Source organism: Rattus norvegicus, chromosome X (assembly GCF_021556685.1).
Source record: "Rattus norvegicus strain SHRSP/BbbUtx chromosome X, alternate assembly SHRSP_T2T, whole genome shotgun sequence".
Lineage (NCBI taxonomy): Eukaryota > Metazoa > Chordata > Mammalia > Rodentia > Muridae > Rattus > Rattus norvegicus.
Window position 1 is genome coordinate 42,313,239 of NC_141554.1, and position 24,805 is coordinate 42,338,043.

A 24,805-nucleotide genomic window follows, 5' to 3' on the forward strand; every position below is an offset into this window, starting at 1 on the left:
TTCCTAAGGGCAATATTTGCTTACCTTCACTAGCTGAAGATGAGCTTAAACGTCTTCTCAGCTTCCTGCCTCCAACTCCTAAGTTCTGGAATTGTAGACTTGAACCATCGTGATGGTTATATATTTCTGGGAATTGAACCCAGGGCTTCTTTTAGATTTATTTATGTACATCATGTGTGTGAGTACACTGTAGCTGTCTTCAGACACACCAGAAGAGGGCATCAGATCTCATTACAGATGGTTGTGAGCCACCATGTGGTTCCTGGGATTGGAACTCAGGACCTCTAGAAGAGCAGTCAGTGCTCTTAACCTCTAAGCCATCTCTCCAGCCCAATCCCAAAGCTTCTTGTACCACAGGCAACCTCTGTACTACCAAGGCACTATATCCCCAGCTCCTAATAACATTAAAATAATTGTATCCACTTTTCGTGTGTTTGTGTGTGCGCATGCGCATTTGAGTGCTTATCTGTATGTAGTTTCGTATAATAACAGTGATGGGCCTGGGGTGGCTTTAGATTCAATCACCAGCTCCAATAATAATCAAATGGGATCCCACTCCTAGGCAAAGAACTACTGACAACTAATGGTTTCTGAGAAAGAGACAGAAAACTAGGAATGGGCCCCCTAATACAAATACAAAGTGGTCATCCTAATATCATACACACACAGCCACATTAAATGGACTCATCAGGTTGTATTTCTATTTTTACATATATTTAACAATAATAATAAAAATGATGCCATAAGTTGGAGAGAGGAGCTATGAGAAAGGTTGGGGAAGACAGATAAGAAGGGAAATGATCTAAGTGTGTTTTAATGTATAAAGTTTTCAATTAAAACATAATTACGGAAGCCAGCATGGTCTACATAGAATTCCAGGATAGCTAGGGCTACACAGTAAGGCCCTGTCTCAATAACAACAATTAATATTTTCCCCCAGAGGATATAGCCCACTGAGCAGGCATAGCCACTTTCCCCTGGTATTAAGTAACTTGAAATCTTTCTTTGTGGGTTATGCCAGCAACTTGATATAAGGTTATGTTGCAGGGCTGGAGAGAGGGCTCGGACGTTAAGAGCATGGTCTGCTCTTCCAGGGGTCCTGAGTTCAATTTCCAGCAACCACATGGTGGCTCATAACCATCTATAGTGGGATCTGATGCCCTCTTCTGGCATGCAGACATACATGCAGGCAGAACTCTGTATACATAATAAAAAGATTAGTCTTTAAAAAGATTATATTGGTTTGTTGCATTTTATTGTGTGCTATGGCTATGCAAAACCTCCATATAGCTCTGCTATCATAAATGCCTCTAGACATAATCCTTCCACCAGCACGGTGCCAGCACATCCAAGACAGTTTTGACGGCTGACTTCTATAGTTTTGATTGTTGTTTTCTCCTGGGGGACAAGTGGCAGGAAGGAAACCAAAAGCATGTTAAGGACTATGCAATGCAGAAAAAGTTGTGAGTGAATGTTTCTTGTTGACATGGATGTAGCCATATTTTAGGAGCACACTGCCTCAGACCCCTGTATGTAGCAAAACCTTCCCAGATTTGGCTCAGAGGGGATGACAAAGCTTGTCTTTGGTGGGAATGCAAATGTTGACAGTTGTTGACCACAGCTTCCTCCTGAATGGCCATAGCCTGAGACTGCTCCCCCAAGAGACCTCCTACCAAGATGAGTTAAACCTATACCCTTATTCCTCTGTATCCCATAAGCCCTACTCCGTATTCACCCGTGTACACTATACTGACTGTCTTGATTCAGATGTAGAAAATAATCACACCAGGATTCCAGGTTGCAGCTGCACTTGGTGACTGCCCTCCATGCGAATGGGAACAGCCTATGGGATCCCAGCTTTTCTGTGTATCTGTCGTTCCTTCATTCCCTCCTCAGCCCAGGTAGGCCAACCCCTGAAGCTGTGCATGCAGAGCATGGCGAACGCCCTTGACTTGCTTAAAGTTCAGCTTGCTTAAGAACTTTCAGGAGATTTGCAAAGGAAAAGTGAAAAGCCAAAATATACAGTATCTCTAAATGTCCAGAGAAACCTACCATAACCCGGTGGGTGCTGAGGGAGGGATGAGAAGACAAAGTCCAATTTCTTCCAAGGTGAAAGAGCCTTCCTTTCTCAAGACTTTCTCTTCCTTAGGTCTCTGCCTTGGGAAATCCTTTCTTCCTCTCTCTGACCTCCCTTATATGGACCAGCCCTCTTCGTGTATGCTTTAGCACATACAGTATAATTGTAGCACATAGTTAACCACCACAGTTACAATTTGTCCCCACTTGCTACAGAGTCGCAAAGTATCTCTCACTTTCAATTTCTGTACCTGTATGCTTGTGTGTGTGTGTGTGTGTGTGTGTGTGTGTGTGTGTGTGTGTGTGAAAGGACAAATTACTGGAGTCAGTTCTTTTTTTTCCACATGTGGGTCCTAGTGATCGAATCTATGCCCTCACACATGGCGGCAAGTGTCTTTATCTGTTGAGCCATCTTGATCGCCTTAGCTTTGTAAGGTTTTACAAAGAAAAGGATGTAACAAAAATATTCTAGCTATGAAAACACTGGTTCCCTTGTTTCCCCATGGCAGTTTCTTCAAGGCATTAACTTTTGTAATGATAAATTTCTTATTGGAAGATATTAATGAAAAAGTCTTGTTTCTCATTTTTTTCTGCCATGTTTTAGCTTCTATTGATTCTTTCTGTCTACAACGGTGACTGTGTCTTTCGAGGTGGTGATTGCCACCCAGTCTGTGTATATTTGTGTGTGCACATGTATGTGGAGGTCAAAGGGTAATGTCAGGTGTCTTCCTCGGTTACTCTTCATTGAATATTTTTGAGGCAGGCTCTCTTACTTATTCTGGTGATTACTTCAGCTCGACTGATTGCCAAGCAAGCGCCAAGGAGCCTGCCTCTCCAGCCCCGATGGCTGGCCCTATTGTTTTCAGCATTCCTTTACAATAAAAAATTGAAATTCCATTGTAAGGAAATGTTGCTCCTTTCTCTTATTCAGTTATGTATTTGTGAAGGATTTCTGGCTATTTCTTTCCTGTGGGTTATAACGTATCACTACAGCACTCGTTTCATCCTTCATCCTCTGTGGATGACAGAACAGCACAGAGCAGGTGACCAAGCTGCAGTTCCAGGGAGAGGTAACAAATCAGCGGAAGCATATGATGGACCTTGTAAAACCATTCGGGCACTTTCTCCTTCCATGGTGCACGGACCATGGAGATCATCTAATATTTGTATTAGAGTACTTTTTATCCGGGGTTCCCAAGTGACCTCATAGAAATGCTACCTGGCCAATCCACGCTGGACATTTGAGTGGAAAAGTCAAATGTCCTCTGTTTCTCTGATCCAGTGATTCTTTGAAGTTAACTGGTCAAGGCAACATAAACACTTGCACTGTGGCTAACACAGTCCAACCTGAGAAATCATTATTTGCACATTTCCCTTGTTCTCATAAAGTCTTGTGTCCTAATCTTTTTTTTAAAGATTTATTCATTTATTATATATAAGTACACTGTAGCTGTCTTCAGACACACCAGAAGAGGGCATCGGGTCTCCTTACAGATGGTTGTGAGCCACCATGTGGTTGCTGGGATTTGAACTCAGGACCTCTGGAAGAGCAGTCGGGTGCTCTTAACCGCTGAGCCATCTCTCCAGCCCCCTTGTGTCCTAATCTTTATAGTGTTTGGGTAACAACAACATGGGGGATACAGGATTCTGCCTTTTCCCAAACATAAAGGACAGATGAACTACTTGTCTATAACTGAGTCCTTCATGAAAAGAAGCAAGCTAACGGAAAATCAAAGAATAAGCGATAAAGCTGAACTCTTGGATGTCTATGGTCAACTCTTAATATTTGCTTTTATTTACTTATTTTTCTTTTTGGAGACAGTCTCGCTAAGTATTCCAAGCTTGTCTTGAACTAAATAGCCAGCCTGGCCTCTAACTCAACTCTGGCTATCATCTTACCTCAGACTCCCTAGAGAAGGAATGACCGGCATGTGCCACCACACCCAGCAACATTCAACATTTAACTGTTAAATCTATTTTTGTTATTCTCACCCAAGTCAACCAGGGCAACATTTTGCAAGGGTCATGTAATTTTTTTTTTAAAGACAAATTAGTGGCAGGGCCATTTCTAGAAACCAGATGGTCTGTCTTTCTGGCCCTGGCACCACGGCTTTTCTGTATACTGGAATAAGGCTGCCAAGGCTGTACCACCCGCCCAACTGGGCAAACAGCAGGACCTGCCTTCACCCCTTCTTCGCTGATCTGTGGTACTGAGTGTAAGAGGAAAGAGAGGCCTCCTGGGGGGGACCCCCCCCCACTTTCCCACGCAGGCGCCCTAGGACTCCCGCCTCCTCACCCCAAAGCCACAGCCCCACCTCATCTTTAGTTAATTAATGGGCGGACTCATGTTCCTCAGATGGGTGTAGCCATCGCGGGCAATCATTCTGGTTGGTCTACAGACTGGCGCGGCGTGTGATGCCGTTCCGACTCCGTCACTGCGTTTAGGGCGTGGCTTCGACTCCGGGCGCCTCAAGGAGACTTGGGGTCGCCCGAATCACTCCTTTTGAGTGCCTGGGTGCCGCGGCTGCCGCGTCAGTCTGCTGCGCTCCATGAGGAAGATGCTTGCCGCTGTGTCCCGCGTGTTGGCAGGCGCTGCGCAGAAGCCGGTGAGGTCGCCTGATCCTGGGAGGCCGGGGTGGGGCTGGAGCCCGCTTGAGGCGGGGCAGGAAGAGGGCGGGCCGGGGCCCCCCTCTGGAGCGCAGAGCTAGGTGCTGGAGGCGAGCTAAGGAGCTCAGGAGGGCTTTCCCCGCGGTACGCGTCGCCACTGGCCCGGGTTGGAGCGGCTTGAGAACCGGCCCGGTCCATTGCCTCCCCCAATCCCCGCTGGCGGAGCTTCACGTCGGCTCCCCAGCAGCGCCCCACAACTGCCCGTTGCTTACGGGGCACTGAGAGGCGGAGCTTGGGTTCGCTCCAACCTCTCGACTCGGATGACTTCCACTCTCCATCATGTCATTGCTCTTGGCTAAGAGGCCACGTAAGACGAAATAAAGAGCTCCCAGTCCCGGGAGTCGGAGGTTTCGTGCGTACTCCGACTTCATCGTTTACTAGTCTTGAGTCTGCCAAGTACAGTCAAGAGGTAAAGAGACTAAAAAAAAAAAAAGTCCCAGGGCCCAGTTTCCTCGTCTCTATAATGGAGATACCGAGGACGCCGCCTTATGGGGTTGAGTTGGCCAGCGGCCCGTATGCCAGCCCTTTTGCCTGGCACCCGGCAAGTCCGGGCGTCCAGCTGGGTGAGCATTTGTAGATCACCTGTGTTCTGTTCTGAGGAAGGTTCAGAGGGGTCAGGTTCACGGAAAACAAACTTCCTCCACTCCCTGCTCGTCCGAACTTTTTCTTGGCAGTCAATTTTCGAGCAATCGAGCATAACCCAGAGGAAGCCGCCTTTACTCCTTAAACACACAGAGGCTTAGAGTTCAAAGTAGCAAAAGAAAACAGCAATGGTTTTCGGAGGGTTGAGATCGGAGGTTAAGAGTTATGGCCCGGCTTTAAGGCTGTCTAATACCTAAGCTTTTAGCATTTTGACCTCTAGCCATACAGAGGCTGCTTTCTCTTGGTGTAACTGCCCTCTCAGGCTTTGACTTGTAGTTCTGGTTTTATTGATTTCTTCAGGATTCGATGCAATTCTGCTTAGTTTGGGGAGGTTGTGGAAAGGTCGGAAGTGTGCTTCTCTAGGAATTCCATTAAGTAATGGAAAAACACCGCTTGATTGAGTAAATGCCGTATTCGTGTTTGAATCTGGACGGGCAGCAAAGCACGATTCTTAACATGTCTTTGTATATGGCTATGTCATAACCAACATTTATTGAACGCTTAGTATGTGCCCCGAATTTGGCCAGGGTCTTCACAAGTGTTAAAACTGCATCATCACCTTTCAATTGGTTTGAACAATTTTCTTGTTTGCAGAAATTGTTAGTTGAAGGGAAATTGGTTTATAGCTTGGGGACTGGACATGAAGTAAAATTGAAAACTAAAAGCAGCTTTGTTCCCCTCCGTGGAAAGGAAAAAAAAACCAGCTCTTACTAGAATCAAAGTTTCTACAAGTTGAATTAGAATCTGAAATCAAACACCTTCTGCTTTGAAGACATGTGCTCCCCTTTTGGAGTATAGAGGGTATTAAGAAGCTAGGAACACCCTTAACTCTTAAGGTGGACACTAGAAGCTAATCTTAGATGCTTCGTTGCTTTGTCTGAAAGTCGTGTATCATTTGATTTATATTCACTTTACGGCAGGAAAAAAAGATTCTAGAGTCAAACTCATACCATAGGAGGTATTCGGTTATTTTTCTCACTTCTTATTGTGGTCTAACATCTTTTTAATTTAAAGAAAAAAATTTTTTTGAGACAAGATCTTTCACTTTGTATCTCTGGCTGGCCTGGGACTCAGATCTTGCCTTCTCTACCTCCCAAGTGCTTGCCTTAAAATCTTGTGTGGCATGCTAAAGCGGAATAGAAGTAGGTTGCTTTTGTCTTTGTCTCTGTGTCTCTGTCTCACTGGGTAGCTCCGGCAGGCTTGGGACTCTGCGGTGTTGGGAGTAGGCTGGTTTCTACTCGGAGATCCGTACATTGCCTGGAGTGCTGGGATCAAAGGAATGCAGCGCCACGCCTGGCTGCTAGTTTTCTTTGTAACTATAGTCATTGTTACCTGGTAATTAAGGAGCCATTCTCGAAGCCTTTCCGAATGTTTCGAACTTAAGTTTCACCTTTAATCTCAAGAGTAGACTGAGTATCTATCATTTGCAATTCTAAGTAATTGCAGATTTCTTTATTTCTGCCTGAGTAACACAAAATAGCTCAAGAGTTTGTTTTTCTTGTTATACTTGTGAAAAGACTTTAGAATTTAAGTCTTGCAAAAAATACTTGCAAATTAGCACTGCTTACAAGTGAGCAGTGGCCAGCCAGTCTTGTGTAATGAGAGCTGTGGTAGCCCAGGGGATACTCGGAGGGGGGATGGGGTTAGACACTTGCTCTTTGATGACTGCAGTGATCTGCCTAAAGTTAATCCCCTTATCTTCCTCTGAGGCCTCGGTGTGCTTTGTACCTTTCCGGCCTTTTATTCTGTTAGTTGTTTTTGCCCTTAAAAATTAGGGAAACATGGAGATTTCCCTCAGGCTAAAAGGTTGCCTGGGTGTCTTCACACTTTTGGAAGTGAGACTTTGAAATGGTTTACAAAAGTGCTTTCCTTTTAACCGAAGGTTGAAAGCTTTCAGAGTCTGTAAGACGAAACCATGATTAAATTTTTTTCTTTTGCCTTTTCACTATCCCCTGTATTTGTTAGGCTTTCTTTTGTGAGATTTTTACTACTGATTTTTTTTGTCTGCATATTATTAGGCAAGGTTTTTAATTCATGTTGGTACATTCTGAGACTTCTTTACTTTTACTTTTACTCCGTCACTTGAATAATTCTGTATTTAGACTTAGAAATTTCCATTTTCTTGAATAGATTGTTGAAAATCCTCACGACAGGAATTTCCTCAGGGGCTGAAATGTAGCTCAGAGGGAGAGCATGTTGTGCAGTTAGCAATGTGAAGTCCTGTGTTCAGTTCCCAGCAACCCCCGCTCCCAAGAAAAGAAAACCGGACCGGAATCCCATTTAAAGTTAATTCTTGTTACTTGGTTTTCTGAGAGATGGTTTCCTTGTGTAGCCTGGCTGTCCTCAAACCCACCCCACCCCCACCCTTTCTGCTACCACTCTGGTGATAGGGAGCCATCACATCATGAGCTCTATAAGCTTACCTTTGAGAAAGAACTTAACCTTTTTTCTCCTACTAATGCCTGGTTAGTTTGATCTCTGCTGTAGATTGTTCCCTAAATTAGTTTCTGTAGTTGTACCTAAAAATTGTATTTTGCAATACAACAGTTCTGGCTCTGAAAAATAATCTTAACTGGTGAAAATAGCACAAACATGGATATGTTTACACATTGTCTGTTCCTCTGATTTAACCGCAGCATCCGTTACTAGTATTTCGATTTTCCCTTGGGTAAGTGTGCCCTTGTCTTTGTGACTTTGTCAGATGGTAGTATAGTAGTTACCAAAGTGTGCCCCTTCCCACTTTGTGTCTTTGACTTTGCAAATTTTCCTATTTTCTGTTACCGGTGGTCTGAAGATACTCAATGGAAAATTCCAGAAAGAAACAATTCATGAGTGTTACCCTGTGTGCTGACTAGAATGATGAAGTCTTGCACTCCAGGTTAGGATATAATCGTCCCTTCTGTCAGGTATCCGCTCTGTATTCTCAGCTCCCCAGTTGTACAGCCCCGAGAGCCAGCTTTGATGATCATCAGGTCAGCTACCTTGGAATCACAGTGCTCGAACACAGCACTGAGTATTTGAGGGGGTTTCCGGCTTCTACTGAGGGTCTAAGACTATCTGCTGGCATCCGTAAGTGGAAGGTGCTGCATGCCGCTCATTCCAGCCTTGGGAGGAGGAGGCAATGGAAGGAGCACAAGAGATATCAGTAGACCAGACACTCCCTCCTGTTGGCTCCTGCACTTGGAGGTATATGGGGCAGGCTGAGCTTAACCCTCAGTAAGGTCAAACCCAGAGCTACAAAATGTGTTAAGTATTAAACATTTTTTAATGGGATCTAGTAAATATGTTTCAATTCTCCAGGAAAAGAAACTCTGCTAGTTTACCTGCAAGTATGTGCAAATGTGGCAGGAAGTGGCTAAAGTGAATAATTCTTTCGTGTCCTAAGTGAACCTTAGCCACCACATAGAATGTTGTTCAAAGGTTTATTAAGTTGTGAATGTAGAAAGGAGCCGCTAACTGTAAGCAGTGACAGCCACTGAAACATCAAGAAGGGAACACTGTTTTGAGAAACCTTTCTTCCCTTCTGGGGCTTAGAGAAACCTCAAGATTTAGGCTGTTCCGGTTGTAGAATGGTTGGCCCAAGTCCACTTTTAACCAGCATTATTAACATGGTGTTTCTCATTCAGGTATTTATCTCATACTTTGAGTAGGTTTTTTTTCCCTTTATGAGTGTGTATCATAGAAAAGCAGTTTGCTTTAGATGGGGATTAATGGATAGTTTTATTCCAAGTACTTTGCAAAGGGACCTTTCCAAAGCCCACGTGTGTTTTCTCAAGTTTGGCTGGTAGTTAATTATTTTCACTGTGATTTCTTTGAAAACAAAGCAGGAGTGTTTAGTGTTTGCCACTCTCCCTTTTGCCTTCAGATAATGATATGGCTGTGTTTTAAACCCATGCTGTCGGCATGGGTTCATGATTGTAATGACTTGCTCTTGACAGTAAAAAACAAAAATAGTGACTTGATTTGCACGTTTTTGTTTTCTAGGCAAGCAGAGTGCTGGTAGCTTCCCGTAATTTCGCAAATGATGCTACATTTGAGATTAAGGTAAGAGGTGTTGTGCTTTATTGGTTACTAGTTTTTGAACACACGTAGCTCAATGCAGTTTCACCTTCAAGGAGGAGGATTTTGATATTGGTGCTTTGAGGGTGCGGTCACTTTTCTTGCAGATATTTCCAGAACCAAAAGTTCGGAGAAATTGAGCAACTACCATAGTTGCTAGTAGTTTAAGGGAGATAGGCTTTAAAAATGTACTCTGGTTATGGTGTCCAACTCTTGAAATTCTGACATGTTGTCATCTACAAGTGTGTTGGGTTGCCCCCCCCCCCATAGCTGTCCCGGCACATGGCCCTTCTTGAGGCAAAGGTTGGATACAGGCGTGGTATGGGGTGTGCTTCAGTGAAACATTAATGACCGTACATTTAGGGACTTGGAAGCATTTTGAACCACTGTTCTTATTTCACTTTATTTTATCCCAAGGTCTCGTGGAGCCTTAGTCCCAAACTATGTAGCAAAGGGATAACCTTGAACTCTTGATCCTGTAGTCACCTTTCAAGTGATAAGATCATAAGGTGTATGCTATCACACATTATCCTTCCTTCCCCTTTCCTCCCTTCCTCCCTTCCTTCCCTCCCTTCTTGGGTTTTTCAAGATAAGGTTTCTCTGTGTAGCCCTAGCTATCCTGGAACTCCATAGACTAGGCTGGCCTCGAACTCATAAGGCCACCTGCCTCTGCTTCCAGAGTGCTTGAAGCACTTCCGAGGCCTGCATGTCTTTGCTGTTGTTTAAGTCGTCTGCTGGTAGAGTTGGAGCTGAGAACGAGTCAGCAGTATCTGTGGGGTAGTAACTGAAGGGTGACCATCTTACTCCACTTCAGAAATGTGACCTTCATCGTCTAGAAGAGGGCCCTCCAGTCACCACAGTGCTCACCAGAGAGGATGGGCTCAAGTACTACAGGATGATGCAGACCGTGCGCCGGATGGAGCTCAAGGCGGATCAGCTGTATAAGCAGAAAATTATTCGTGGTTTCTGTCACTTGTGTGATGGTCAGGTAAGTGACAGATTTGTTATTACCGCCATGTTATTCAAGGTTGCTTCCTTCTCTCCCCCCCTTATCTCTTTCTTTTGCTTCTCTTTCATCCTATCCTTTTAACATTTAAAAAACAATTATTTACTTGTTTTTTACTTGTGTGAGGTACACGTGTGCCACCCTGTGTGTATGTGTGGTGACGGGTGCGTCAGTGGGCATATGGAAACAGAACTAAGGCTTCTTTGGTTTTCATTACATTCTATCTACTAGTGGGTTATTTTTAAAACTCTGTCCACGCTAAAGGAAACAGCACATTCGTGGATTGGTTCTGGTTTCTGGTTTGGACCTTACCGTCTACTTTGTATTTTGGGTTACTAGTAGCAGGATTTACTACCTCTATGGCTTTTTTTTTAATTTGATTCTAATAAAAACTTTTTATTCAAAAGTGAAAATGGCATCGTTTCCTGGTTCTTCCTTTATTACAGGAAGCCTGCTGTGTGGGCCTGGAGGCTGGCATAAACCCCACGGACCATCTCATCACTGCCTATCGAGCCCATGGCTTCACCTTCACTCGGGGCCTGCCTGTCCGAGCAATTCTTGCAGAATTAACAGGTTTGTTGACAGAGAGGAGATAGTGAGGGGAGAGGAGGACTCCGGTATGCTCCCACTAAGTTGCTAAGCATTGTGAGTGGTAAAGAAAAAATTGAAACAAGGTTTCTGGTTTGGCATTTTGTACCATTTTGTTTGCATTCTTTGAGGGAAACCATTTATGAGGCTATCTGACCCGTTAGGTGAAATTGAAAAATCGTAGCCCTGCACAGTGCAAATGTGTGGTGGCACTAAAAATGCCAGCAGAAGTGTAGTAGAGACAGTAAATTGGTGAAGTGCTTTTGTAATATGCTGACAGATTCTAGAAAGCTATTTCATATTCCTCTTTCTTGTGACATTTTTGAGTCCTATTATTATTTAGTCTACTAGTGTAGAAGTCAGGTCTGTTTTATTCCCTCCAAAGCCAATGTCAGAACTACGTGCTAATATTGAGAGTGGGTGATTAGAAAGGAGGTTTAGTCTAACGTTCCTTATCAGACAGGGACACAATGGAGTATGTTTTCCTGAAGGGTCAAGACAATTGGATTCTGCATGGCTGTTTTTTCACACATGGGTATGTGCTGCCTTTTCTAGGACGAAGAGGAGGCTGTGCTAAGGGGAAAGGCGGATCAATGCACATGTACGCCAAGAACTTCTATGGCGGCAACGGTATCGTTGGAGCTCAGGTATCAGTGCAAAGATTCGGGAGTTTGGTTTGTCTTTAAACACTTAATCTTCCCGATTCATTCATTAATAGGAGGATTTGGGTAGTGGTTTAAATAAAGTTGGTTCTTTTGCTGTTTCATGAGTAAGAGCCTATAGCAGTGAAGCCATCCCTTCACCTCACTATAGTTCAGTAAAATCAATCGCTCCTCACCTCACTCTCTGACCTGCTCCTAGATAATGCTAACACTGAGGCCCAACTCAAGAAAGGGTCTATTAGACTGACAGCCTAATCAAAATGAAAGCCTTACTTTCATTAAGGAGTCCTCATTCTTATCCATGAGAGGTCAAACATTAACAGCATACAATATCCAATGCAGTAGATTTTTATTGTATAGAATATACCTAGTTTCCACTTTTACCTTGTTAGGATCAGTAATTAAATCTTTGGGTGCACAAATGTTAGCTCTTGTTGAAACAATATAGTAGTTATGCTTTCTTCTTGAAAATAACCTGGTAGGTGAACACTGACAGGGTTGGGAATGGAGAGGTACAGTACTAGTTTAGCTCCCAGAGTCTCTCCAGGAGTTGAAATTTAAGAGCATTATAACTGATTATTTCTACTGGGTCCTTTCCTGGTTGTTAGGTGCCCCTGGGTGCAGGAATTGCTCTGGCCTGCAAGTATAATGGCAAAGATGAGGTCTGTTTGACATTATATGGTGATGGTGCTGCTAACCAGGTAAGTGCATCTCTGAATTTCCAAGCTGTGACTAGTCATATTTGGACAGTTAAAGACATGGTATATTGTTTGTTGAAATGACACTTCATGTGACAGACTCACATTTGGTTTTATGGCCATCTGAGAGACTTTACCTCTTGATGTGGTTTACCCGAGCCTTCTAGGGGCTCATTTCTGTGAGGAAGATCCTCTCCATTAATGCTTTGCACACATGTTCTGTGCTGGGAGACTTTTAAAAACTTTTTTTAAAAATATCAATTTTTATGTGTGTGGTTGTCTTTCCTGTATGTATGTTTGTGTACTGCGTGTCTGCCTGGTGCCAATAGGTCAGAAGATTCCCCTGGAGCTGGGGTTAAAGATGGTTCTGAGCTGGAACCTGGGTCTTCTATAAGAGCAGGGTGTGCTTTGAACAGCTGTCCAGCCCCACTTGTAAATATACAGACTCTTACTCTCGCGCACTCCAGAGCAATGGCAGATTCACCTTGACTCTTGGCTTCTTGGCTCAGCTTGTCTTGGTCTCATTAAATCACCATTCTCTGGATGGCACTTAGTGAGGCATGGCCTAGACACTGAATGTCAGGTGCTGCTGGTTCACTCTGAGTATAAAAGTAATGGGTAGCTCAGTGGTTCTCCACGTTCTTTATAGTGTAGCCTGTAGACTATTAGTACACAGCCCCCCCCAAATGTATACCAGTCATACAACGTCTGCCGAATCTCCCTACCCCGGCCAGCACATGCTCCTTTCTCTCCGCACTAAAAACTTGGTTATAAAGGCTCTCTCGGCCTTTGCACAAGCTTTGTGTTAGGAATGGGAACGATCTAGAGAAGTGAGCAAACTCAACCACTGGAACATTTTATTAAATACTTTCAGGGTCAGATATTTGAAGCTTACAATATGGCAGCATTGTGGAAATTACCTTGTATTTTCATCTGTGAGAATAACCGCTATGGCATGGGCACATCTGTTGAGAGAGCAGCAGCCAGCACGGATTACTACAAAAGAGGAGATTTCATTCCTGGACTGAGGGTAAGGTCCCTTATTGTAAAGACAGGACTATAGGTACCCTATCATATAAAAGTTGAATGGGAGGGCAAGAGGTCTGGCTCAGTGGCTGAAAACTTGCCTAGCATGTGTGAGGCCCTGGATTCCATTCTCTAGTACCACAATTAAGGTGAAATAGGTTTGGACAGTTCAGTTACATTCTGCCCTCTTCCACCTTTGTTAACAGGTAGATGGAATGGATATCTTGTGTGTCCGAGAGGCAACAAAGTTTGCAGCTGCCTACTGCAGGTCTGGTAAGGTAAGACTGGAAATCTTTTCATAGGCTTTTTAAGGCTATGCGTTTATAATGACATTTATCTCAAAGTTCAACGAAGCCTCTTCAGCTAGCTGTTAGAACTATCCTGGGGCAATGAGCTCTCTAAGACAAAGTCCAATGAGGTAGCATAGTCTTGGTGGCTCACCTGGTAAACACTATTCTTGTTCCTTGGCCTCTTGTCTTCACTTTGACATCAACTTGATATTGTTTTGCTGTTTGAGTAGGTTAATCCTATGTTCCCATCTCTCCGTCAGTCATGAGCCCCTTGGATGATCAAACTTGGCATCCCTCCTATGCTACTTTAACTTAATAGGCATTCAGGTGTAACCTGTCTTGCTGCTTTGCCTGTCAGTACATGGCACAGAGCAAAAAGGCAACGGTAAGACTAGCTAAAAAGGAGGCTCAAATAGCAAAGTTTAATCCATTGTTCTAAACCCAGAAAACTTGCCCCTGTAATTTACTTTTGGTAAAATTGAGAAGGATGAAATATGGGATAAATAGGTGTTAAGAATGAACCCGTAAACTCTTGACAACTGAGTTGATACATATACGTAGGCGGATTAAGGATGTATTGAATGTCAGTGCTGGTGTCTCCATTTGAGGCCAATGATTGTTGGCACCCATTCACATAGTCTTAATCATTTATGGGTTTGTTTTAGGGGCCTATCCTGATGGAGCTACAGACTTACCGCTACCATGGACATAGTATGAGTGACCCTGGAGTCAGGTACGGTCATGAGGAATCTGAGTGTTGTTTCCACAGTGGGTGGGCAGGCTTTGGGCTACTCAAGTAAAATGGCAGAGTACGGCCCCGTACGGGATAAAATTGCAGTTTGTTGGCATCAAGTGGTTAATCTAAAAGCAGCCTGAAGATCCCCGCAGTGTATCCTATGGGTTCCAGCATGAGCAGTAATTTTAAAAAGAGCATTATGTAACTAAATTATAGTGTCGAACTGAATGTAAGGCAGGTCTGTGATAGAGAATTATTCTGGGAGTCATTTAGTTTAGGCATTACCCCCAAATTCAGACATGGCATGTTCTACCTGAAGAGGACTGGGGTTTGAAAATCTCACTGATAGGGAGCAAGGCTAACTGCCACATGGGCAGTTTAAGTTGTCCTTTTCACTTAACTCTTAACATGCAATTCGGAATTAGAAGGCTTGACATACACAGTAGAAAGAAGTGAGTTTAAAGTTTAGTCTTTATGAAGTGGACTGAGGGAAGGCAGAGAACTAATTTTACAGTCAGGTAGATTTTGTGTAGCAACTGCCCAACCGTAGAACCCTGCTTTTGGGGTCTTAGTGGAGAAGCACTAAGCAAGGCATAGACATACTTCCTTATTGGTAGGAATTATTGTGATGCTTCAGAACCTGTAATTATCACAACTGCCAGCCCCCATTTGCCCCATCAATGTAAAAATGTGAGGCTAAAGAGGTAGAAGGGATAGGTCTGTCTTCCAGATCAAAGAAGCAAATCAAAACTTGGGCCTTATCAGAATGCCAGAGAAGCCCCAAGTTAGAGGGGATAACTTTCTTTTTATTGGCTACTTTATTTACATTTCAAATGTTATACCCTTTCCTGGTTTCTCCTCTGGAAACCTCCTATCCCATGCCCCCCTCCTATCTCCCTACCCTGGCATTCCTCTGCATTGGGACATCAAGCCTTGATAGGACCAAGAGCCTCTCCTCCCATTACCCGACAAGGTCATCTTTTGCTACCTATGCAGCTGGAGCCATGGGTCCCTCCATGTGTACTCTTTGGTTGGTGGTTTAGTCCCTGGGAGCTCCATGGGGCTCTGGTTGGTTGATATTGTTCTTCCTATGGGTTGCAAACCCCTTCAGCTGCTTCAGTCCTTCTCCTAACTCCTCTATTTGACTTCCCCTGCTCAGTCTTGATGGTTGGCTACAGTCGCTAAACCCAGTCACTATTGCTGATGCCAGTAAGTGCATGCTGACAGGAGCCTGATATAGCTGTCCCCTGAGAGGCTCTGCCAGAGCCTGACCAATACAGATGACCAATACATCTTCTATAAAAGATGCCTAACAGCCTGCCACCCTGCTGTCCCCACAGTGACATGATGTCACTATTAACTTGTCTCTCTTTCAATAACAGTCCTACACTTCACTCCGCTGTCTGCTTCATGGGCTTTATTTTTATGGGTCTGTCACTCACTGCATCTCCTTTCGCCACAGTTATCGCACTCGAGAAGAAATCCAGGAAGTAAGAAGTAAGAGTGACCCTATTATGCTTCTCAAGGATAGAATGGTGAACAGCAATCTTGCAAGTGTTGAAGAATTAAAGGTACAGTTGCTCTTGGAGGTTTTTAAAGTTGGGTACTATGACCAGTTTCACTCCTCACATACTGTCACCCTCAGATGGCCAGAGAGTTGAGGTTTTTCAAACTCAGAAAGTGCCCTGAAGTCTCACAGGCTCCATTTTGGTCCTCCTGCTGAGAATGAAGAGTTACAGGGCAAGGGGGGATGGCTTAGTAAAGTGCCTGCTGCATAAGCATGGGGATTGGAATCTGGATTCCCAGCACCCACATAAAATGGGCCCACTGGTGCATGTGTACAACCCTAGCCCTGGTAGAGAGAAGCCAATTCTTGGAGCACGCTGGCCAACCCTCAACGATAGAGAATATTGACTCATAACACATAAGGTGGAGAGCATTGGAAGACGGTACCTGACATCAGCTCTGGCCTCCAGACAATTAAGAGTTACAAACTCACTTCTGAAGTGACCAATCACATTCATACAGAAACTTTGTTTCTCCCTTTGTCCTAAAACTATGCTTTTCATTTTTAATTCATACACTATTGAAGAGTCACATAATATTACTACCAACAGGTTCTCAGACATTCTAGTTGGTTCCAAAACTGCCCTTGATTGAAAATCTCTTGCCTTGTAATCTGCTGTTTAGGAGATTGATGTGGAAGTGAGGAAAGAAATCGAGGATGCTGCCCAGTTTGCCACGGCTGATCCGGAGCCGCCATTGGAGGAGCTAGGCTATCATATCTACAGCAGTGACCCACCCTTCGAAGTGCGTGGTGCCAACCAGTGGATCAAGTTTAAGTCAGTCAGTTAATGGGAGAGTATTAGATGGATGGGCGTTTCTCATCCGTTGTAAGAAACTCTTTGTGCTCTCAACTTTGACAGGAAATACCCAGACAACAAAAGTCTTGAAAACATGTAAATTAAGGGAGAGTAAAATTGCATGCAGTTTGTACATTGTTGTATTCGGTGTATTCATGTGAATAAGAGTGTATAGGATTGGAGATGGGTAATGCAGTTTATAACCTTCATCATGTCCTAGGTCAGTTACTAAAAGGAACAACTCTGCCATTTGGTGATGTGATCATAGCTTTGAATGACCTTGTGGAGGCATGCTGGGATTAATGCAAAGCACAGGTTAGAAGTGTATGGTCACCATGAATTGTGGAGGCTGGACTCTGTTTGGCACTGACCGTTATGTCTTTGATCAAAGGCTATATATAATCATGTGTTTTAAAATAAGGGTACTTCAGTCACTTCAAAGGTAAAATAATTTAATTTTCTCCATTTAGACATTTAACAAACACAAAATTGTACTCCCATTCCAAGGCACACTTTTTAACTTTTCACATTTAAGTAATTACACTGGTTTATAAAATACTTAGGCTTTATCTTTCCAGCAACTGCTATAAGGTATGCTGACATTTTAAATACTAGGTCAGGAGAGACATTACTTACAATCCGGTTTATAAACAAGTATGCTCTAAATCACATGTGCTTGAATGAAACGAACAAGGGTCTTTCTGTGTAAACGCAGGATTTGTGTGTGCACTAACAGAAGCTTTAATCGTGAGCAGGTGTAGGGTACTTTTTGCTCATTCTCCCCAGCTTGGCTTATTGTGAGGACTCCTGCATTTGTCTTCTGTGCTGGGAGACTGCATGCCAGAGCCTACAGAGGACACCACCACTGCAAAACAATAATTTTCATAAGAAAAGCAAACTTGAAGCCACCCATCTACTCTTCAAATGTAATCTCTAACTTAAAAGTATGTAACCTTTTCCTAGACATGGTACCATAGGAACACTGGGTGATCTGGGTAGAGGTGTGGGCATTTAAACAATGTAAAGAAAGGTCTGGCACCTCATGCCTTGCCAACCTGAGAAAATGAGCTGTGCTTGCTACAACATAGGAAAGATAAATTTCAAAGATCGGGGAAACTACCAGCATTAAAAATAAAAGTATTCACATAAAAAAGCCCCATTTTATTATTTAAATTGTTTGCAGGCTCTCTTACCGTAGTCTGAGGCACCTTAGGTCTTCCTTAGTGATATCATTGAGAATATCAGAAAGTGTGTAATCTTCTTCAACAATCTGAAAGATTCAACATACATTCAACAACATAAGCAGCTTTTCAACAGTATCATAGGAATCCTTTGATTTAGAAATTTACCTTTTCTATTGTATTTGCATCCACTCCTTGTAGCTGCAACCAGTCTATAAGCTCTCTGTTGGTTCCCAGTCCGTCATGGGGTGGTGGGTTCTCTGTTCCACCTATAAAGATTCCAATTTTGTTTTATTGTATAGTAATGTATAACCATAAAATGCTTCAAAAATAACAAAGTGGATGTAATCATGTATCCAAACAGAAATGTAAATGTGCTGTGAAAAGGAAATGAATTAAACTTGTTTGACCCGCTACTTTTACAATTCTTGGCATCCCTTTCCGGAGAGCAGTCATTGCTACGGAAGATGCTTTTAGTAGGTTTGGACCTTGAGGTATTATCAGTCTCACTTGAATGCATGTTCTCATCTTTAAGGTGTCTTATCTCAGGCTGGAGATTCCTAGCTACACTGGAACTCCAAGAAGCGTGTGTTAAGATTGTGTGGCGGAGCTTCTGGTTCTTCATTACCAAGAAGGGGCAGGTCTGAGAGGCAGTCTAATGTAGGCATCCTTTTTGATTCAAAGTTGTGGAATGACTATCAAGGTCAAAACACATTTTTGTTACCCTGTCCTTTCTTCTGAGCTCTGCCCCTACCCATTAGGATTTCTGTTCCTGTAGTATATGCTAACGTCAACCATTTATGTCTTCAAGGCAGAAGTCAGATTTTTAGTAGTTTGTCCCTCTTTGACACCTATGTTGGAGCAAAGGTAAAGTGACTTACCATTGCATTTGTATTGTAACTGAAGGTGATATAATTCTTGAGTTTTTTGTTCTAGAATTAACCGAAGAAGATTCTGGTACTCTCTCTCTTTTTGAACTAAGTGTTCCCAAAGTCTGTTAAAAAAACAAAACAAAACAAGAAACCTATCATTTATATAGTATTCACTTTCAATTCATACATTTGTTGAACATTAGATACTGGATAAAATAAAAAAAGGACAATCTCAACTGTTGGGCCACAAAGAGAAGCAGGTGGGTTGTGACTAAAGATTTCTGTCTATATAGAACTGTTTTTCTTCTCCTTGACAGCAAAGACCCAATACTGAGAGAGTGTGGGTATATTTTGCAGTGGAGTTGATACTTGGATCCCTCCTGAAATTCTTACTAAAATGATTTTAAGAGGCCTTGAGAAGGGGAAACTAGTGCCTTGACACCATTTGAGGACATATGAATATGCAGTATACACCAGCAGGCAGACCCTGGGATACTATGTCTGCCAGTACTTTGATCTGCAGAGCTGTGAGAAATAAATTTGATTATTTGCTTTAGAGCAGCCTTTGTAGACTAAGACAGTTTAGTTTCAAAATGTGTCAGGAACAAAACCTGAATCCTCTTTTGATCATTGGAACTTGGCCAGAAGGACCACCTGCTTATTAAAATCAAGTCAGATAAAGCAGCTGAATCTAGGATAGGTAGCCTTTTTCTCAGCTCATTAGGAACCAAAGCAAGAGAGTAGTAGTTGCTGAGAACAGCTGGGGAGGCATGCTGCTACTGCTCTAAGTAGAACCCAGGACTTGCCCGTAGAGCATTTAAGCCTTAGAACAATTCCTAGGAAGTGAACATTCTTTTCCATGCACTGTTTCTTTAAGCAATTTACTCAGTCTCAGAGGTAGGGCCTTCCTCATTTTGTGACCCAGTCTTACTCATGGTCTCCCTGGGACATGAAAGGCAAGTCTTTGTACAGTTAAGCCTCAGACTTCTGGAACATGCTAGCTCCTTGACACTGGAAGGGAACAGGGTTGCAAGTCAGAGCCATGGTCTATTTTTGTTTGCTCATGTATCTAATAAACAAGATTAGTTTATTTTAACTACGTGGCATGTCCTTTTAGTTAGTTTATGTTGGTAAACAAAGGACTCAAGGACTAAGCTTTACCTTACCTTATTGATGCTGCCCCGAGAAGGCACAGTCATAATATATAATTTAAATGGATGAAAACACTGTTTTGTGGTCATTTTTTTTGGTGGACACTTCTATCATAGCAAGACCACAAGGCGAAAATACCAGCATTCAACAAGTCAAAAATCCTTTCTCACCTCTGCCCTGCCTGCCTTCGTTAAGTAGCTCGAGCCTCTGTGTGGTTAATGGTAATGATTTCCATGTTTATGCCAGACCATGTTACTTATTAGCTAGTCACCTTAATAGTGAGTTGGATGATCACCAATCTTTCTGCAGAGAAATACTAGGAATTTTACATCTGAGTTTTGCCATCATGGTCATTTAAAGTTCCAGGTCTTAAAAATTAGTAACATAAGATTAAAATCTTTTCATTCAAAATGTGTGCCCAAGTACCTAATCTCCCCCATTCAGACAGCACTGCCACAAGCAGAAATGTGGCCATTGGAATAATCACCAGCTAGTTTATTGTGGCTGTGGATAATATTTCTTAAAAGATTATTGGTAATTACGAATTTGCAGGGCAAAAGGGAATTAGTTCACTAACAAGGTTGGAAAGGCAATCTAACAAATGATTGGGAAGGCTTAAGGACAGGGCTACAGGACACATCACTGTCTCCAAAGTGCTTTTTTGCCCCCTACTCTTCCAACTGCTTCTTGGGGGGCAGACTGCAGCTGTCCACGGCTGGGCCACATGCCATGACAGGGACTCTATTATGACAAAACTCAGATGATTTTGATATGGAAGATTTACGTGTGATCTGTGACAAGGCACTGTACTAATTTCTGGCATTGAAAGGAAGGAGGCCTTAGTTCCTGCTGAAGCTGTAAATGTACCCTTGTCCCGGTTCACTGACCGTGAATATATATATTTTCTACTGGGGGTGGTTCTCAATAGTGACCAGGAAGTCTTGTACAGGGTTGGCAAGATCCTGACCTGTTGGTCTCTTGCCTGAGCTTGCTCAGTTGGAGACTTGGGTCCTGCTGGTGGGGCTGGCCCTCCTGGATAGCCACTGAGCCATGTCTGGTGCCTCTGGTTGTCACATGTACTTCTTGGCTGAGGAGGTCTACTAGGGGATAGTCCCTTTCCATTTCTGTGTCCTTGTCTACCCCTTCAGTCTCAGAAGCAGGCTCAAAGTGGGCTTGGAGCTCTGTGAAAACACATCAAGGTACACAATAGCACTCAACAAGGCAATTCAATGCAGTGCTTGCTCTCTGACGGGACTACTGAGTAAAGAGAGGACTTGATTGGACTCTGAAGGGTAAATACCATCCTTCCCAGTTTACACAAGATGAAAGTGACAATGAAGGATATAAAGGCCAGCTAGCCATGAATGCGACAAACAGGCCAATGCTCTGCTTGGTGCCTGTTCCAGGGAGCATTTGAGAGAGCAGGCAGAAGTGAGGCAGAAGTGAGCAGCAAGGGCCAAGTGTCAAGAGGAAGGGGCAACAGTTCTAAAGCCTGCCATCCTCAGCCAGAGTAGCACAGGAGAAGCAAGCTGGGCACTACATTTCAAAAAGAAAGCCTCACATTTGGCTTGGGGTGCATAGCTCAGAGAAGTACAGCGTGTGCTTCAGAACACAAGACCCTGAGTTGGTTCCCCAGGATGGCCATGCGTATGCACGCACCCACATATATTAACATCTATAGCCATTATCAACTCTGTTAAGCATGAGAGCATGCACACTGAGGATTCCTGCCTTCAAACATTGACTCCCTGCTAAGATCAAAAGTATAATCTGTACATAGTTGCCATTATGCCTAGGAAGTAGATAAACAGGACACCATGAGATGTTATCATAGGCTTTCAGTCCCAGAAAATATCTATGGCAGCATTTACTTAACTGCAGGGAAGTATAAAGCCAAAATGGAAACAGCAACAGCTGTTGACCTCTGAGGCTGCTACTCCTCCTCAGCCCGAGTAAGATTCTGAGTGCAAGAGAGCACTTACCTGGAATGAGAATGGCAACTGCAGCCTGCACAGCTCTGCGAATGATGTTGTCCATTGCAAACATCCAGTGGGGCCTAATTAAGTGGTTTCTCAAAATTCTATTGACCTAAAAAAGTCACCAAAGTTCATATGTCTATTCTGTTTAACTTTTAAGAAACAGACTTATCCTAGTTTGTTTCTATAACCACTGACATGAATTGTTGCTATGCCGCCCTGGATTTCTGCCTGGTTCATTCTTCTGAATGAATCTTCCTCTAGGAAGTCACAATGGATTCTAAATGATGAATGTCACAATGGGATCAATGTCACTGGGCCTCCTGGTTTATTAAAGGAACAGTTATGGAGCAACTATGACATGACAGATTGACTATATTGGGAGCATGTAACAAGATAAATCAGACTTGGCTTTAAAACTGGAGTAACACATCTGGACACGTGCAAAAGTATAGCCACTGTGCTGGCAAATGCCATCTTCCCATATCCCATGCTCTCCATGCTCAAATGCAATTGGTATACTTCACAAAGTGATGTTTACTATGTGCTTAATGTTTACAAAGAGCTGCTAAGATTTGGGATTCAGGTTGTAAACCAATGAGAAGGAATGGGTGCTACAGAACAGGGTGAGTTAACTGGTTTGGCTATCATCATCTCCATGGCCCGATAGTGCACTCACGGCATCTTGGAATCCAAATAGAATCAGGTGAATCTGGTTGATGGATGAACTGTCAAAGTCCAGGTCCACCTTCAGTTTTGATATTGTGGCTGCCATCACCCTGTGCTCTGGGGAGCGGATGAAGTCCCTTAGGATTCCAATTATCTGTTTGATGTGGCCAACTGAGAGAAGCAACTCTTCTGAACTCTGAAAATGACACACACACACACACACACACACATCATTTTCATTTGAATGAGTCGGAGGGAAGGCAGAAATTTCCAAATGCATTGTAGGAAAGTAGGTACTCCATTTGCTAATGGAATTGTTGGAGCTCCTGAGTAAGGATCTGTTCCTGAATCCCATCCATATCCTTCCTGTAAGTTTTGGGGATTTTCCCTGGCAGGGGGGTGTACATAAAGCCTCAGCAGTATGCCAGCTGGGAATGGTCCTTACTTCCTGTTTGGCCACTCTACAGGAAGGTAGAGTTCACAGCAGGACAATCTCCTCTCCTCAAAGTACCTTCCTATCCATGATAAGATAACACTTTGCTGCTCCTGTGACCTGGTTAAAATTTGGTTTTCTTCCATAACCATTTTCCCGAGAGTGGCTGTTGTCTTCTGAGTGTAGGGTCTAGCACAGTAGTTCTCAACCTTCTTAATGCTACAATCCTTTAATATCCTTCCTCATGTTGTGGTCCCCCAATCTGAAGATTATTTTTGTTGCTACTTCAGAACTAACTGATGCTGTTATGAAATATCCATATTATATGTGATATGTGACCCCAAGAGGGTTGTAACTTATAGGGTGAGGTCCATTGCATAAGGGGGGCCTTATAAGGGGAGAAGGGGGGACCAAGGGAGCTCCAAGCCTCTCAGCTTTTAGCTGCCATCTGGTATGTTTCCACCAGAGGGCAGCACCATCCCACCAATACCAGGAAACACTGCAGTAAGCTAAAAAAGCCCTTTTTGTCAGGAAAGACAAGGATGTTGGGAAATAAGTATAGTGATTGCTACAATTATGAGAATGGACTAGGATGTAGGACACTTTGTTGTCCCTGTTTACACCTGCTGGAGATCTGGACTGGACAGAGTGGGTAGGATTATCATCTGCCTTTCCTCTGCCTGTACCTGGACCACGCACTCCTGCAAGTTGGAGGCCACTTGGTTCTGCTCCTCCCAAAGGATTCTGTACAGGATGGCTCTGCGTTCACTGTCCTTGCGCAGCAGAAAGAGGCCAGGGTCTCTTTCCTCTGGGGGTAGGGCTGTGCTTCGGTCATCTAAGGCTGAGCTTTCATCTGGGACACTAGAAAAACACATTCAACAGTCCTGTGTGGGAAGGGTAGCATGTTCTGCCCCGGGGGGAAAGATTCCAGAAGAGGAATTGTGGAAGAAGGCTGGTGTGTAAGGTGTGTGGTATCCCTTCTCCCCTTCTTTTTTTTTTTTCCCTTCTCCCCTTCTTGACTCCCACCTTGGTATCTAGAGAGAGGGAAATGACATAAAGGGGCCAAAAGGGAGGGGAAGGGAAGAGCAAGGACAGGGAGGCAGAGAGGGGAAGGGGAAGAGAAGACAAGAAAGGGGAAGTGTGGAGGGGGGAGGGGAGAGAGGAAGAACAGGGACAACCAGAGAAGAGAAAGGACAGAAATGGGACACTGGCTCCCTTGCTCCCCTGCAAAAGCCCTTTGTGTGATTCAGCAAGTGTTCTGCTACTGAGGAAGGACCACCACAGGGAGTCACGGGACAAGGATAGTACCTGAGAAGGTGGCTGAGCTGAGGTTTGGGCACCTGGACCTTCTCAAAGAATGCGTCAGGTTGGGCATCCGAGTCTGGGGAGATTGAGCCATGCTCGCTGCTGCTGCTGCCCATAAGCTCCCCAGATGAAGGCAGAGCCAGAGTACCAGTGCCACTCCGAACACCCTCTGTGAAGAAACCACCAGAGAGTGGCCATGCCCCCATACAAGAGCTTGCTAACCATGGACTGCTCTAAAGTGCTGGTACACTCTCTAGTGGAAGGATCTTAGTGAAGGTGTAGGGCTGCGGTAGACCTCACAAGAGGGCTCAGCTCTGTAGGGAGTTGGTAAGCCACACTGTCATAGCCTCTGAATTATCCACTCAATGAAAAGAGGAAAACTTTTCCTTTTAGAGGCCAACCTT

General features: G+C 43.7%; 2 protein-coding genes across 2 annotated transcripts in view; one reads left to right on the forward strand and one right to left on the reverse strand.

Annotated features, from left to right (window-relative positions):
- Positions 1-4,587: 4,587 nt before the first annotated feature.
- Positions 4,588-18,408, forward strand: Pdha1 (pyruvate dehydrogenase E1 subunit alpha 1). The gene is made up of 11 exons (NM_001004072.2): positions 4,588-4,682; positions 9,370-9,429; positions 10,259-10,432; positions 10,897-11,023; positions 11,594-11,685; positions 12,309-12,401; positions 13,273-13,428; positions 13,631-13,702; positions 14,380-14,447; positions 15,913-16,021; positions 16,641-18,408. Exons 1-11 carry the CDS (start codon positions 4,626-4,628, stop codon positions 16,803-16,805), a joined length of 1,173 nt encoding a protein of 390 aa, NP_001004072.2. The 5' UTR covers positions 4,588-4,625; the 3' UTR covers positions 16,806-18,408.
- The window catches only part of Map3k15 (mitogen-activated protein kinase kinase kinase 15), a 145,199-nt gene continuing 137,999 nt past the window's right edge, over positions 17,606-24,805 (reverse strand). The window contains exons 21-29 of the mRNA XM_087600969.1: positions 24,405-24,570; positions 23,783-23,957; positions 22,674-22,859; positions 22,001-22,106; positions 20,986-21,199; positions 18,876-18,988; positions 18,163-18,263; positions 18,007-18,083; positions 17,606-17,678 (exon numbers count right to left, since the gene is read on the reverse strand). Coding sequence (XP_087457095.1) covers positions 17,606-17,678; positions 18,007-18,083; positions 18,163-18,263; positions 18,876-18,988; positions 20,986-21,199; positions 22,001-22,106; positions 22,674-22,859; positions 23,783-23,957; positions 24,405-24,570 — 1,211 coding nt within the window. The remainder of the gene's footprint in view (positions 17,679-18,006; positions 18,084-18,162; positions 18,264-18,875; positions 18,989-20,985; positions 21,200-22,000; positions 22,107-22,673; positions 22,860-23,782; positions 23,958-24,404; positions 24,571-24,805) is intronic.